At 43.5% G+C, this 16,163-nt stretch overlaps 1 protein-coding gene across 3 annotated transcripts in view; it reads left to right on the top strand.

Moving 5' to 3' along the window:
• The window catches only part of TBC1D4 (TBC1 domain family member 4), a 271,276-nt gene that overhangs the window by 177,433 nt on the left and 77,680 nt on the right, over window positions 1–16,163 (top strand). For all 3 annotated transcript variants that reach the window (XM_030200605.1, XM_030200606.1, XM_030200607.1), the window contains exons 5-7: window positions 5,121–5,253; window positions 9,214–9,305; window positions 15,022–15,132. In XM_030200605.1, the coding sequence (XP_030056465.1) occupies window positions 5,121–5,253; window positions 9,214–9,305; window positions 15,022–15,132 (336 nt within the window). The remainder of the gene's footprint in view (window positions 1–5,120; window positions 5,254–9,213; window positions 9,306–15,021; window positions 15,133–16,163) is intronic.

A 16,163-nucleotide genomic window follows, 5' to 3' on the forward strand; every position in this document is an offset into this window, starting at 1 on the left:
CCTTTGCAATTTGGGTAATGTAAGTTTAGGTATGATCGTGATGATCCGAATCTGTTTCTGGTTGGTAGATCTATGAGGTCTGTCATGTATCCTGGGACTATACCATAGATAATTTTGTGGATCAGGATGCAGATTTTGAAGATGTTTCCACCCCTAGCACGTGCCATTTCTGGTGCTACAAAAATATGTTCTATTTTTGTTCCACTTGGTTAGCGTGGGAGCCCCTACCTCCATCTCAGTGGGTAGCGGTAATAGCTCCCCACCAAAATGGCCATGCGGTAAGTGGTTCACTTACCGCATGGCCATTTTTGTTTCCCAAAAATAGATAGCCTTTTACCCACTGCGGTAAAGCGGGGTTCTCAGCGTGCCTCAAAAATACGCGCTGACGCTAGCGCAGGCCCCCTTTTAGTGCAGTGTATTAAAAGGACCCCTATGTGTACAACACTGCCTGTTCTGACGATACGGGAAGACGCTACAGTGAGTTAGCAGAACATTAGGAGTGATGATTTCCATCTTCTGAGAAGGAGTTGAGTTAAATTTTAAGTTTCAGAAGTCAGACATTTCCTTTAGTCTAGATTTGGAAGTGTTCCTATGTTTTAGGGAGTCAAATTGATGATACGTTTTTAAATTATGACAGCCAAAGTATTGCTTCTCAAGTCTGCTTCGTATCTGTATACTTTACTTAAGGAAAACCTGCTTTGACTGTATTCATGTTTTCGATCTTCCTTGCAAGACCTGAAAAACTCATCATATTCAGCCTTTTTTTGTCACCTCAGTTATGAGGTGAGTGAATGACAGATTCACTTTCATTTTTTTGGGGGGGGGGGGGGGGGGAGGGAGCAGTTTTCATGCTGCCTACATTGCTGCGAGGTCTGCAGTTACCTTTTATCCCCTGTATTTGATTTGTTTCTCAACAGGATAGTACACACCTGCTTTTGCTTTTGAAAACTGCCTAGGGAAAAAATAGTTGCAAAGATTTGCACCTGCTTTTCTTGCAGATGCTATTTCCAACCAAAACTGCTTGTACTTCAGCAGGTCCATATTTAGGAATCAGCAACATAGGCAACTGCATCCAGTGCCAAATTTTCATAGGAGCCAGAGCACTGCTGCCACTGCCATCCTCAGGCTGCATTGCTACTGCTCTGATTAGCAGCCTGTATGACATATCCTGAGGCACCCCGTCCCCTCCACTTGCAGGGGTTTCCACGGTAACAGGTAGCCCGTGTAAGAAGAGGAATGGGCCTTCCAAAGCCCTGACAGTGCAGGAGAGCATACAGGCCTTGTGTTGAGTTTTGGTACCAGAGTTATTGCTGTTGCTGCTTGGGAGCTGGCTGTTATAGCGGACAAGCTGCAAGGGTGAGGAGCTGTGCTTGGGAGAGGGGAGAATCAAGGGAAGATGGGGGATTAGAGGAAATCCCACCCCTTGATTAAGGGCACCCTCACTTGAAATCGAGCTCTGTACTTTGGACTTGCAAGTCCCATGGGCAGTTTAAAACGTATTCCCTTAGTACACAGTCACAAAAGAAAGAAAATAAAAAAAAAATATAGCGGATGGTACTAGGAGAAAGACTGTAACATCAAAAGAAAGTTAATTACGCATTAAGAATGAATCTTACCGCATGCCACTGTGGGAAAACACTGAACTCTTTAACTGCAGACATTGCTAAATAAGACAAAGCCTCCCATTCTAGACATCTGTTAAAGGGGTTTTCCTGTTTTGTGTCTAGGAAAAATGTTTTGAACATGCGACTCACCCCTTCATGAGGCCTCTCTCCTCTTGTGAGTTGGAGGGTTTTATTTTCATAGTGAGAGAGGTAGGATCCTTACTAGAGTGAGTTTAAAGTCTTTGGATCCTATGATCTTTTTACATCATATCAAGACTCTTTTAGAACAAATTTTTATCATATATGTGTGTGTGCGTGCGTGCGTGAGTGTTTTTCTTTTCTTTTTAAAATAAATACAGGAACCAAAGAGTGGCTGTTCTCAAGAGAGAGGAGCTGTTTGGTAGACATCTTGCAAAATTCTAGAGGTGGGGGAATTTTCTTAAAGTGTGGGAAACTTTGCTGTAGGCATGATGCTCTCAAAGAGGAGGGCAAAGGCCACTGTTAGCTAAAGGGTAGCAAAGCTTCAAGCTCAGGAGCCCAGGACAATGAATTGTTAGCCAAGGACTATGCATTGTTAGCCAAGGACTATGCAGAGGTCCCCGAGGAGCTGAAAGCTTTTCTTACAGCCACAATAGTCTCCAAAGATAATTCAGTTGGGAGTTTGATGGCACTAATAAGGCCTCCTTTGACATTTTGAGGTTCATTAAGAGTTAAACGATTTTAACTACTCTTTTAACCTAACAACTATGAAGCAAAAGGCTCATCTGCTGATTCTTATCAAACCCACATACAGTCATCAGAGAGATAAAGTCAGGGCCCCATTTTGCCCTGATGTAGCAGAATTTTCCCCTTTGCTGTGTCATGGTAAATGCCTTTGTCCTTTGGTGCTCTTAAGTCTGTCCTGCCTTTCTATACATACTGATGCTCTGGGGCACCAGTACTGCTGCAAAATGGCAAGGGAGGAAGGGGAGGGTGTGGATGGATTGTATTGTATGAAACTGGGAGCGAGGGATTGGAGCAGCTGGAAAGTGTGGAGGGATGGAGAGAACTGTAGAGAATTATAGAGAGAAGCTGGAAAACAAGGAGAGGAGTAACTCAAGATCAAGGGATGAAAAATAACTAGAAGGGAGGGAATAGAGTGATTGATTGGAACAGTGGCGTAGCCACAGGTGGGCCGGGGCCCACCCACTTAGAGCTCAGGCCCACCCAACAGTAGCACACATTTAGCGGTAGCTGGTGGGGATCTCAAGCTCTGCCAGCTGAAGACTTCCCTCTGATGGTAACGAAAATGCTACTCTCCATGATACCGGCAGCTGCACATGCTCAGTTTTCAGCGCATGTCTGCTGCAGACTGCCAAGGTGGAAAGAAGCATTTTCCTGCCAGCTCAGATATATTTTTGGTTGGGGGGGGGGGGGGGGGGGGAGAGAGAAAGAGAACACTTGGTGCCCACCCACTTCTTGCCTAGGCCCACCAAAAATCTGTTGTCTGGCTATGCCCCTGGATTGGAAAGTAAGGATAGAGAAGGATATTGAATAATGAAGCACAACAATCAAACTGGGAAACAGACAATACCCTAACCCTTGCCGCGGAATCCACCCTTGCAATCTGCATGGGACGAATCACCCCAATTCTAATTAATTATACTTGTACTTGTACTAACCAATCTGTATTGTTCACACCGGAGTCTGTAACCACCTGTCCGGAACTATGTAAGCCACATTGAGCCTACAAATAGGTGGGGAAATGTGAGATACAAATGTAACACATAAATAAATAAATATTGGAAGGTAGGGAGGGATGTGATATGAGAAACAGGGAGACTTCACAAGGAAGAGAACCTGGAGGAGAGGAGACACCAGAGGAGTGGAATAGGTGTGAGAAAGAGAGATAAGGAAAAAATGGGAAAAGACAAAGATCTGAATAAAAACTATCTTAGAGAACAGGGAGAAAGAAAATTAGAGAAGGAAAGTAATTAAAAAAAATTTTAACATCCAAATATGTGTCACTAAAACTAGAAAATTCTAGATTGTTAAAATATTTTACATGTTGTTCAGGCAGTAATTGTTTGTTAATGTGCCACAACATTCTCAACCTGTTCTAATTACCCCTGACCCTAATGAAACTCAAACAGTGGGTTACTTCTGATTTAACACAGTTTTTTTGTGTACTACAATTACTTCCCATATAGCGAGGGTGGGTAAACATTAAAAAAAAAACCTGTTGAACTGGAAATAAACCACTGTACTAATCTTAGTGCTGTTAAATTGGAATGCCTGTTAATGAGCTGGATATGGAATTACTTCTGATTCAGCAAACAGCACTAAAGAGTGGCGTAGACTTTTCTTAGTTTCAGGAAGTAACGTGTTAGGTTCTCATTGACTTCAGTACTGTCTTTGATCCTATAATCTACTTACATCAGTGGTATAGTGAGACACCAATTTTGAGAGGGCCTACTGCCAAAATGGATGGGCACAGTGTCCTCACCACAGCCTGCCTGCCTCCCCCCCTCCGCTCTCTGCACTTCCCACCTCAACTCAAATATTAAATACCTGAGCTGGCAGGGTCCCCCAAGCCCCACAAGCTAAAGAAGTTTGCAAAGACACCCTGAACGCCCTCTGGCATGCTTCAGTTGATGGCAGCTGTAGTGAGCTGCCCCCAATGCTGGAACCCAGCGCATGCTCAGTTTTTGCGCATGTAGTAAACGATGGCAGATAAAAACCTACACAGGTTATCCAGTTTGCCCATCAAGGTGGCCAGAGATTCACCTGCCACTGTGCAAGTTCCACAGCCACAGAAAGGCAATTAGATATGATGCAGTCTTTGAAAAGTAGCTTTGTATTTGGTCTGTAGCATACTACCATTAATTCAGAATCCTCCACTGTTTTCTTTTTTCAGTTGCGATTCAATTCATCTGCCCATTGCTAAGATCACACTAACTGATCTATAGTTACCAGTCTTCTCCCTACTTCTACTTCTAGAGGGTGACATCTGCCTATCTCTAGTCTTATGGAATCATTCCTATCTACCTGACTGAACAGAACTGTTGGTGGATGGAGCTGCCAGAATTTCTCTGATCCCTCTAAGACGGGGTTCTTAACTCAGTCCTTGGGACACACCCAGTCAATCAAGTTTTAAGGATACCTGCAATGAATATGCATGAGGTAGATTTGCATACAGTGGAGGCAGTGCATGCAAATTTATCTCATGCATATTCATTGTGGATATCATAAAACCAGGCTGGCTTGGGGTATACCAACTGGGTTGAGAACCCCTACTTTAAGACGTAACCTGGTTGACCCCTTGGCTTTGTCCACTTTATCTCTGCTGGTTTGGTAAAATTAATCTTGTCTGTAAATTGATTGGTATCTACTCCTCTCCTGTATACGTTCTTTCCATCTGTCTGTGGTCCGTTTCTGAATCTTTTAGTGAACTCTTATGCCTATATTTGGTTGTATTTTGTTTTAAAGGCTAGTAAAACATGCTATATTATTGAAATGTTTTATGGTATTCTGCAGGTTGACGAGGTAATGCTAACCTTAAAACAAGCTTTCAGCACTGCTGCTGCCTTGCAGAACGCCAAGACCCAGGTTAAGCTATGCGAGGCCTGTCCTATGCATGCATTACATAAACTGTGTGAAAGGATTGAAGGTAAGAATTACTAGACTATAATTACATTATTTAGATAGTAAATTCTTTTGTCTGTTTCCCTTACTCCCTTGAACAAAGAAATTGAATATCCTGAGCTGTATAAGCTAGAATTGCAATGTAGTATAAAACTGGAGGATGATCGTGATGGGTCGACTTTCTGTGCTAGCAGAATTCAGAATATTTCTTTGTTATTTTTTAATTCTCACTTTTCCTTCTGTTTTGTATATTCTCACTCACTCAAGGCATTTTGCTCAGGCGATATATGTATCCTTACTAGCCTACCCTTTGTCAGGGCCGTGGAGGGGGGTGCAAAATTCCCTGGGTCCTGTCTCCAAGGGGGCCTGGTGCCAGAAGGTTCTGCACCCTTGGTCTGGCTCTCTCCTGCTCATGTGTGTCGGGACCATCTATCTCTGACACTGATCTTTTTCTTTCACTGTTCTTCTATTTTTCTGCCTTGCTGTCCATTCAGATTTCATTCATTCATCTCCCTTTTTCCACTGCATCTACTACATTTTTCCTTCACCCAGGCTCCATTCCCCTTTCCCTTCTTCTTATTCCCCAGTCTTTAATTTACTTTAACATCTCTCCCCTTGCCATCCAATGTCTCTTCTCTGTATCTCTCTCCCCCTGTTAATCAACATTGCCCATGTCTCTCTCTTTCCCCCACTCCAGCATTACCCCGTCTCTCTCTTATCTCTTCTCTCTCATCTATCATTACCCCGCCTCTCTTTGTCTCTTTTCTCTCATCGATCTTTACCCCATCTTTCTTCTCTCTATCTGGCATTCCCATTTGTCTTTTCTCTTATCTGCATTACCCCATTCTCTCTCTTTGTATGTTCTCCCCATCCAGCATTACCCTGATTCTCTCTCTCTTCTTCCTCATCTTGCATTTCCCCATCTCTCTCTCTTCTGCTCATCCAGAATTACCTTGTGTTTTTACGCTCTCTTCTCCTCTTTCTCTGCCCCTCCCTCCAATCACTTGCTTTCGATCTCTCCCCTCTTCCTCTTACATCCTTCCTCAGTCGGTACAGGCCGGAAGCAGTGGCAAAGTAATGTGAAGACGTGCGAGACCAGCTTCCTGCATGCACCGCTACTAGCTCTACCGGTTGCACACCTTTGATGCAGGAAGTTTACTCTGAGGGGGGCGTGACTGTCAGAGCTAGTGGTGGCGTGCACAGGAAACTGACACTGTGCATCTTTACGTTGCTTTTGTCGGTGCGCTGCCGCAGACCTGGGAAGAGGGTGGGCTCTGCATCAGTGGCAGTGGGAGGTAAACTGGGAAAGGTCATAGTTTGGGGCTCCCCAAGCCTCTTATATTGAGCGCCTGTGAGGAAAACCAACCATGAGACACTGCACTCTGGGGCTCACTAAGGGGTTGTGGGTAGAGGAAAGGTAGATCGACACCCTGAACTTAAAGGCATCCTCAAACTGGCCATGGTTCCACTGGAGTACAAATTAGTCTTTACCAATCATTTAGTCACTAGAGCATTTATTTAATTTATTTATTCATGGCATTTGATATATCACCCTTCTAGGTGAAAACCAAATTTAGACACAACGGAGCAAGATATGAAGCTAATTGGATGATAAATGTTGGATTCTTTTAAATATAGAGGATATGGTAAAATAAAGAACTTTATCCATATGAATCCTTTGAAATACCTTACTTCGATTTTTGAGAGACTAATCTTGTTTCAGCCAGTAAATTCTGAGGAAGTGAATTCCACAATGATGGAGCCAGGAAGAGAAATGCTGACTCTTTAGTGGAATCTAATCTTATATAGGTCATTAGAAGTTGATTTTGGGCCATGTTTATCCATACGCTCAGTAGCTACAGTGGGAGCAGGGAGACCTTTTATTTTACTTAATCACTTAGGCTTGAGATAAAATAAAACAATTACACCATATTTTAGAAACAACCAGTGGCGTAGCCATAGGCCCCTCACTTTCGGCTTGGGCCTCCTCCAAGCCTGCAGCACCCCCTTAAAAAGCTGGTGGGGATGCCGAAGCCCTGCCAGTCAAAGAAATGCAGTGCCTGAGCCACACCCCTCCTCCTTGCACTGCTTTTGTAACGCAGAAGTCCGTGACTTGCCTCCTACCGCCGATGCTGGGACTTCTCACACATGTTCAGTTTCCGCAAACAAATCTGATATAGCACCATCTTCTCTGCACTACTCCATGCTCCAGATTCCAAAGGGGTCTGGCATGCCCCTTTGGGCACATTCCTATGGCTGTATGCCACAAAGATGACATCAGAGACTACATTTTCAGTGCTGAAAAGCATTCGGCCCTGATCCCAAAGAAAACAGGCAGCCAGTTGCAGGTGCTTTTTTACAAACACACTCTTTCTACTCTCCCAAACCAACTTTTGATACAAAAATTATGGTCTTTGCCTTTTGTCTCTAGTTTTTAAGGCCTAAACCATAGGATCCTGAACTGCTGGAATGGGGTGAAAACTATTCCTCTCTGCAGTTGTGACTGTGCATTAGTTTTGTATCCTGCATGCTTTGCCAAGGCATCCTGGGTAAAACTAACGAACCCTGCAGTCAGAATAGGGAACATCCAGGTTCCTTTACATGATATCAGGGGCTTCCATTATGTGTCATTGCTATTTAGAATCTGTGAAAATTTCCTATTTTTCTGGCAAATAGCAATTGCTTTCAATAGCCTGGAAAATATTAAAATTGTAGCATTTCAGGGAAGGGAGCTTGCTCTACCTGATTTGTGTTTGTCATTTGTCTTTTTAAAGGTCTGTGGGAGCACTGTTGGCCAATCTATAAAAACAAACTGAAGATGATCCATTTTAACAGATTTAAACAATACATCTGAAATATCATGAAAGGCAATACAACCACAGCAACTACATATGTATTTTTGTGTGAAATATCCAGAAATGTACATTAGGTTGAAATGGCATTGGAATTGTCAGCAACATTTTTCCATGTTTCAAAGCGACAGGAAAAAAAAAAAAATCCCCCAATTTTTATATTTTGTTTTCAGTAGTTCATACTGTTGCTCAGTAATGCACACTGTTTATCAGTTGATGCTTTATTTATACAATAACATACACTTTTTGAGCAGTAGGGTGCACTGTTGATGACAGTGCTCCTGAAATTAAAAAAGAAACATTTCCCAGAAGAAATGAAACATCCCATAAATGACACAGGAAACTAAACAAAGTGAACGTTTTTGGCCTGTGCACCCCTAGAAATTTAATCAAAGGTCCTTCCCAGGACCATGTCTGTGGCATTGATGGGAAGGATTTTTTGTTTTTTCAGGTATCACATAGAACTTCCAGAAATGTACAGAGCCGGGTGGACTTCTGTGGTCTATGTCCCGGAAACACCAGAGAAAGACCATGATCAAGTATATAATCTCACATTCATTGTTGATTTTAATCTTGAATTGATAATGAATTTGACTGTTGGGCAGACTGGATGGACCATTCAGGTGTTTATCTGCCGTCACTTACTATGTAATGTTACATCTAATTAATGCCTAAAGGAGTGGAGGAGTGGCCTAGTGGTTAGAACACCAGTCTTGACATCCAGAGGTTTCCCAGTTCAAATCCTGCTACTTCTCCTTGTGATCTTGGGGAAGTCACTTAACCTCCCATTGCCTCAGGTACAAAATTAGATTGTGAGCCTGATAGGGAAATACCCAGTGTATCTGAATGTAACTCACCTTGAGCTACCACTGAAAAATGTGTGAGCAAAATCCAGATAAATAATATATAAAGAAATATAACCATCCAGCAAGGCATTGAATATCTGGGTTTAATGCTGGCAGCAGACAGCAAAAGCACTGCCCACCACTGGCTATATCAGGCCCACAGAGATCTACCTGATTGGAAAGCCACTAGGAGCTAAATCCTTCACTTTTGTACATAGTTGTAATAACATTAATGGTGGATTTAGTTTTTGTAATTGAGGTATTAATTGCTGTACATTTTTCTTTCAGGGCTTTACCCACCGAGAGCCAAGCTAGTAATCCAGAGACAGCTGTCATTGCTGACAGACAACGAGCAGGCTGACATTTTTGAGCGTGTTCAGGTAATTTAGGTTGAGAGAAGATACCTTTCCCATCTCTCTCTCTGGACCTTGTTCAGAAGGCCTTTCTTTTGTATTGAATAAAGCACTTTGTTGCTTTCTCTATTTTCCTCTCCCTTTTTTGTCTTTCTATCTTGCTCTGTTTTTCTCCTTCCTCCTCTCCTTGTCTTTTTTTCTCCCCTGCCATTTGGCTTTATCTGTTGCATATCTAAATATTGTTATACCTTATCTTTCAAAATGTTTTTCTGATGTCCTTAAGAAACTTTATGCTCTAAGACAGGCCTTGACAAATTTTTATTAAATCAAGGAGCCATCCCAAAAGCTTAGGAGCCAGCAGTTGAGACCTCTCTCGGTTCTCCTTCCCCATCTCTCCAATACTGTCTGCAGTGAATTTTTTTTTTGGGGGGGGGGGCAAGGAGGGGTGAGATTCCCCTTCCAGATCAGAAAAAGCTGTTTTAGAAACTGATTTACTGAGTCTTTTTTCCTATTCAGCAAATCAGTCTCAGAAGCTTATAGTCTCCCTTCCCAAAGCATGCTATCAGTTGTGTGATAGCACCACCTTGTTAGGTGAAGCAAAGAGGTACAGTCCCCCAGCAGCACATCATAAATCCAAGCAAGTTCCTCATCCATAGAACCACCTTGGCCCTCCCTAAACAATGGGTGCAGAGGTAGAAAATATCCCCATAAAACTTACCATACAGAAAGCTTTCTGATTTTAGTATTTCGCTAACATCAACAAAAACTCTCCCATTCCCTGGCATATTGTGAAGTAATACAACTGTACAAAAAAGACACTCAAGACCTAGTTCAAATCTACCTTGCCAACCCATCCCTCCCTATTTTCCCAATGAACACGGCCAGCCCGTTCATCTCTTTGCCCTCTCTCACCCAATTGCTGCTGCCACCTCTTTCTGACCCCCCCCCCCCTCCAGTACATAACAGCCAGCCCATTCTCTCTTTCTCTGTTGTCCCCCTCCATGCATTCTGCTATCACTTTCTGCCTCACATGCCTACAGCGGACATGCCTCTCTCTGTCCTTGCCCCTCCCCTCCCCCCACATATATACAGCTAGCCAGTTCTTTTCTCTGCCTCTCCACTACACAGATACATAGAGCTTGCACATCCTTCAGAACCAACCAACACATCCCTTTTTCTTCCGCAGCTAACACTTATTTTTAATCTCCTCAGCACCCCACACAGGCAGCACCCTTTCCCCCCTACCCCATACCTCATACAGGCAGCACTATATTTTCCCTGTAAAAGTCACCACACAGACTTTTCTGATCCTAGTGTAATCTCACTACTACAACATAAATCTTCTCAATACCAGGTATATTGTGAAGATTATACAGCTCTACAAAAAAGTCATTCAGGTCATAGTGCACATCTACCATACTTCAGTAACTTCCAAAACAAGGACCCTACTTATGAAAGGCAGTGCTCATATTACAGCGGGCTCTAAAACGTCAGTTTATCTACTGGGAAAACTAAACAAGCCAAATTACTACAGATTACTACATAGAAAATTTAGGCAGATAGAGTACTTAGCCTTGGTCAGGCACACAGAACTTAAATACCAAATACAGAATAAGTGATTGCAAACTGGAAATACAGATATGTTAGACAGAAATTAAACTGAAACCTCAAGAAGTCAGACCTTGCATGTAGAACACCACCAGAGAAATAGAAAGAGATACATTTCCCTGTGTACTGTGCAAAATACAAAATACCAGGGGTCAAGCATAGTATGAGGAGCAGGATGCAACATGGGCAATTGTACCTGACGCCTTGGCCAGAGGGGGGCTCCAATCCTACCTGAACCTGAAGAAGGCATATTCTGGTACAGAGCTTTGGCTTCCCTTCCAAAATTTCTGCCATGGCCTCAGCTATGTCTAATACCAACTCTGGCAGTTGTACATTCCCAAAACTGACATTTTCTACTCATTAAGTAGGAAATAAACTTATTTTTCTACCTTTGTTTAGTCATTTGATATTTTTTAAAATGTTATTTTATTGGTCTCATCTATGGTTTCTATTTTCCTCTGTCTTCTCTTAACTTTCTCGCCAGGGTCTTCTGTCCATATGATATTTCTTCTCTCTCCATATCCATTATTCATCTTCCCTCTGTGTCCCTGTCCCCTGCTCTCATGTTCAGCATTTCCCTTCCCTTGCCTATCATCTCTATTCTGTATCCTCCCCCTTGTTCATCATTACCTCTTTGTGTCCTTATTCTCCCCCCATATCCAACATCACCCCTATCTCCCTGACATTATGCTGCCCCCATGTTCAGCATTTCCCTTCTGTGTCCCTAACCCCACCCCTTCAAGTTCAGCATTGGTCCTGGGTCTCTACACTCTCCCTGTCCAGCATTACACCTTCATGTCCCTTTCCCTGTGCTCCCCCCCCCCCATACCCACTATATCCCTTTTGTGTCCATCTCCCTGCCTGTGTCCATCTTCTTCTTTTTCACTACCCTCCCCACCCAACATTTCTCAGCATCTTTCCTATTCTTCCCAGGTGGTCCAATATCTCGTTATCTCTCTCCTCTCCACTCAGCATCCAGCATATTTCCTCCTTCCATGAGTCCAGCATCTCTCCCCTCCATCCCCCACAGGATGGCATTTCTCTCTTTCCCTTCTATTCCCTCTCACCCCCACAGATATCCAGTGCAGCATGTGTCCCTACCTCTGTGCATCCACGTCTCTATCCCTGCTTCCCTCCATCTCCTCCAGTCCTACATCTCTGAGTCTCTAATCTCTCTCTCTGGGTCCTCCTTGAGTAGTTTGGCATCTTCCCTCTCTCCCCAGTCCCCCCCCCCCCAGTGGTTCATCATCTTCTCCCTCTCCCCATTCCCCCACCCCTCTGCAGGTGCAGATTTTGTCTTGCCCCTTCCCCATGCCAGTCCAGCATCTCTCGGATCCCTCCTCCATGACTCTAGCAACTCTCCTTACTCCCCCCGCCCCATTCTCCCTACCGTCTGCAGGTCCTGATTTTCTCTTTCTCACTTCCCTTGCCAGTCCAGCATCTCTTGCCCCCCCCCCTGTGAGTCCAACAACTCTCCTGACCTCCCCCCCCCCCAAGTATAGCAACTCTCCTGACTCCCCCCGTTCTCCCTCCCACCTGCAGGTCCAGATTTGCTCTTGGTCACTCCCCCCTGCCAGTCCAACTCTCCTTACCCCTTCCCCATATAAGTGCAACAACTCCTGACCCCCTCAATATCATCTAGCAACTTTCCCTCTTCTTCTCCCTCCTTCGGGTCTAGCACCTTTCCTGATCCTTGCCCCCTCACCCCCCTGCAGGTCCAAACACCTCTCCTGCTTCTTTCCCCTGCCCCCCACCCCGCAGCGCTTCCAAACCTGTGTTCGCAGGCTGTAGCAGCCATAAGGGAACTGTTACTCTGCTGCATCCCACCCTGTCCTGCTGATGCAACTTCCTGTTTGCTCAGGGGCGGGCCGTGGAAGAGGAATTGTGCCCGGGCTGGCTGCAGAAAGCGTGTGTTTATGGCTTATGCAGCCAGTGAAGAAGACAGGTTTGGAAGCACCGTGGGGGGTGGGGGGGAGAGCAGGGGGAAGAAGCAGAGGAGGTGCTTGGGCTCAGCCTGCAAACCTTAGGCGCCAGGTCTGAATTTTTAGTCGCCTTGACAACCTGGTGCCTGGGGTTTGTCGAACCTTGCTCTAAGAACAAATTTCATTGTAATAAAAAGACTTCCTTGTCCATCAATTTTCAGCCACTATACAATAGTATTGGGCCAAATCCCGCTTTAATTGACCCAATACTGTCTGTAGACTAGTGAGGGAGGGTAGAGTGGTAGAATTATCTGGATAGTGGTGATTTTCAGCTGTTATCTGGATAGCCATCCAACTAACTAGTAAGATAAGCTAGCAGACCTAAACTGAATTGGCTGATGGTGATGACACAATAGGTATAAATTCAGCACTGATGTTAACTTAAATGCTGATGCTGACTTCAAAAGTTATATGCTTGTCACTACTGAAAATTGACTAATATGAACAAAATTCTAATTGGAGGTTTGCCACAATATCTTCTGGATTTCATAAAGCCAGGATTAGGACTATAGTACAGAGAATGGGAACAAGTAATTTATAGAAGTGTTTGCCCTTAAAAGCCAGCCTTAATGAAGTGGTCTGCATAGTGTGATCTTGAGATTGAAAACAGTGGACGGGGCAAATGAGAGATTTGAGTCCTTAACATCTTAACCTTAGGAAGCAGTTGAAGACTGCACAGACTACTCCTAAAATGAGTTATTTGCTTTTCTTTGTGAACAGAGGTGCTGCTTTTACTAGCAAGGCTACAGCAATATCAGTTCTATGTAGCCATGCTGCCTTTGGATGGTAACAGCTTGACCTGTCTTTTGTGCAATGCCCATGATCTTTATGTCACTTAAAAATAAGACGCAAGTGCAAGAAAGCTGGGAGCACACAACTCGATTCCTCCTTGCAGCATGGAACTTCTAGCACTTTAAAGCTTTGACAACTAGTTTCATGTTTTTGAATCTCTCTGTGTTTAAATTTTAGACTCCCCTGTCCTGTAGAATATGCTAAGAAGGTTCTATGTCAGTTCCCACCTGGACATTTCCCACCTGAGACAATTCCCACCACACCAGGGAGGACGATTCCCACCCATAACTAAAAAAAAACAACAACCCCAAAACACACTAGGACAATTAATCTCCTTCCCTTTCCTTTTCTAGAGCATTTGGGGATGGCAATGCCCCCCCCCCCCCCCAAACATTATCATTTACACATCCCCTTCCTCTTCCAGCATGCAGTTTGTTTGGGGGGGGGGGGGCAATCCCCCCACCAAAAAACCCCCCAAAACCTACACCCTGCCTGCCACTAAATGGAAAATGTAGGCACAGGAAAATTTTTTTTTTAAAATGCTCCCAGGTTTCAACCTAATTCATGTTTAATGCGAGATATAAGTAAATAAATAGATAGATAGAAACTTGGAATCTTGAGTACAACAGGTGTCCCTATAATCAGACCCTCAAAATGACACACAAGATTACAAATTACAACTAATTACCACCCTATCTATGAAAAGTTATTCTATTATTATACTTCCTCTGTGTACATCCGTCTGATCCTCCCTATCAGCTTGCACCCGACAGGACTTATGGGAATTCACTCGGAAAACAAAAAAGAGATGTGATGCAAGAATGAAAACAAAGGGGGGAAAATGATAGGGAGGGTGGGAAATAACGGGGGGGGGGGGGGGGGGGTGGAGGCCTGGGTGGGAATTGTCCCCCAAAAGTGGGAATTGTCCTGAGTGGAATTGCCCTAGGTGGGAACTGTCCGGGTGGCTACTCTCCAGATACTGTCTGTCTACCTGTCTTATCTAGATTGTAAGCTCTTTGAGCAGGGACTATCTTTTTTGTGTATGATGCACAGCGCTGCGTATGCTTTGTAGCGCTATAGAAATGATAAATAGTAGTAGTAGTAGAGTGCTGTAAATTCACTTATGACTTAACATCTTGTGCGCATCAGAAATTGCAGCATGTCTGGGTTGGAGATTTTCAGTAGTTTAGTTGTACGTACACTGATGCTTCTGTCATCTCAAGTGGTACATTTCCAGTTTTGAATGGTTAGGTTTTAAACCCCACACTTCTTCTTTTTTCATTCTGATGGGAAACCAAACAAGCAAACAGACAAAAATGAGTTGCCCAATCCAACAGCTTTTTTTTGTGCTTTATTGACAGAAAATGAAGCCAATCAGTGAGCAGGAAGAAAATGAGCTGGTGATTCTCCATCTGAGACAGCTGTGCCAGACCAAACAGAAGACACACATTCATATTGGAGAAATGCCATTGGTATGCAGGGTGCTCCTTTTGCATTGTTGTCTGTCTTCGCTTCAGTATGACATAATGTATTCTAGAATTTGGGCATTAGGAGTATCCTGTGATACATTGAGTGTTTGAGCTGAATTTGCTTACATTGTGATATCATTTATTGAACAAATCCTTTAAACCACAATCCCTGACAAAATCAATTTATGCAGTTCACAAACACAAAACAGGTAAAAACACATATCGCTCCCCCATCCTTTTCTGATGTCCAACTTACATCATCTTAGTTCATTTTAAAATCACTTTTGGGGGACAGTCTAATGGCTCAGTGGCCATGCAGAGGTCCAGCATTTTTTTTTTATCATTGAGTTTTTATTGAAGATGCGAAGAAACCAAGAGAAACATTCCACAACAAAATATAGACATGTATAACAGGGTAAAAGTGTAAAGAACTTACAGAAAATAAATAAATAAAGCAACCCTCACTTATGCCAAAGCAAAACTGTTTCTAACTTGGATCAGAATCTTCTACCAGACTGGCATTCACCACAGTGTCAGAGCTGTCTTGTACTGTCGCTTCCACAATGATTTTTTCCTTAGTAAGGGGGAAAATTTATAGGGATAAAGATTTTTGAGTGGTGGCAGAGAAGGAGAGAGAGCGAGAGAGAGAGCGAATATATTACCATCCTTTTAAAACAGAGGTGGGCAAACTGTGGCCCATCATAGAATTTTATGTGGTTTCTGAGACCATGGGAAGTATACAGTGAAAATGTTGTTAGCCATTTTTCTGTCTTTTGCAAATATCTTCAGAATATTTATTTATTTATTTATTACAGAAGCTCTATGGAGCTCTGAGCATTTCCGGTTCCAACATCTCTCTATATAAAACACACCTCCAACATTCTAATGAAGCCTCACTTTCCCAACGTTCTAAAGTGAGGCGGCAGAGACTACTTTTTGAACATCAGTGTTTGCCCCGCCCACGCGCTGCTGATTGGCTGTGCCTCAGGTGATGCACACAAAGTACGGTTCCACCCGCCCATGCGCTGCTGATT

Source organism: Microcaecilia unicolor, chromosome 4 (genome assembly GCF_901765095.1).
Source record: "Microcaecilia unicolor chromosome 4, aMicUni1.1, whole genome shotgun sequence".
Classification (NCBI taxonomy): domain Eukaryota; kingdom Metazoa; phylum Chordata; class Amphibia; order Gymnophiona; family Siphonopidae; genus Microcaecilia; species Microcaecilia unicolor.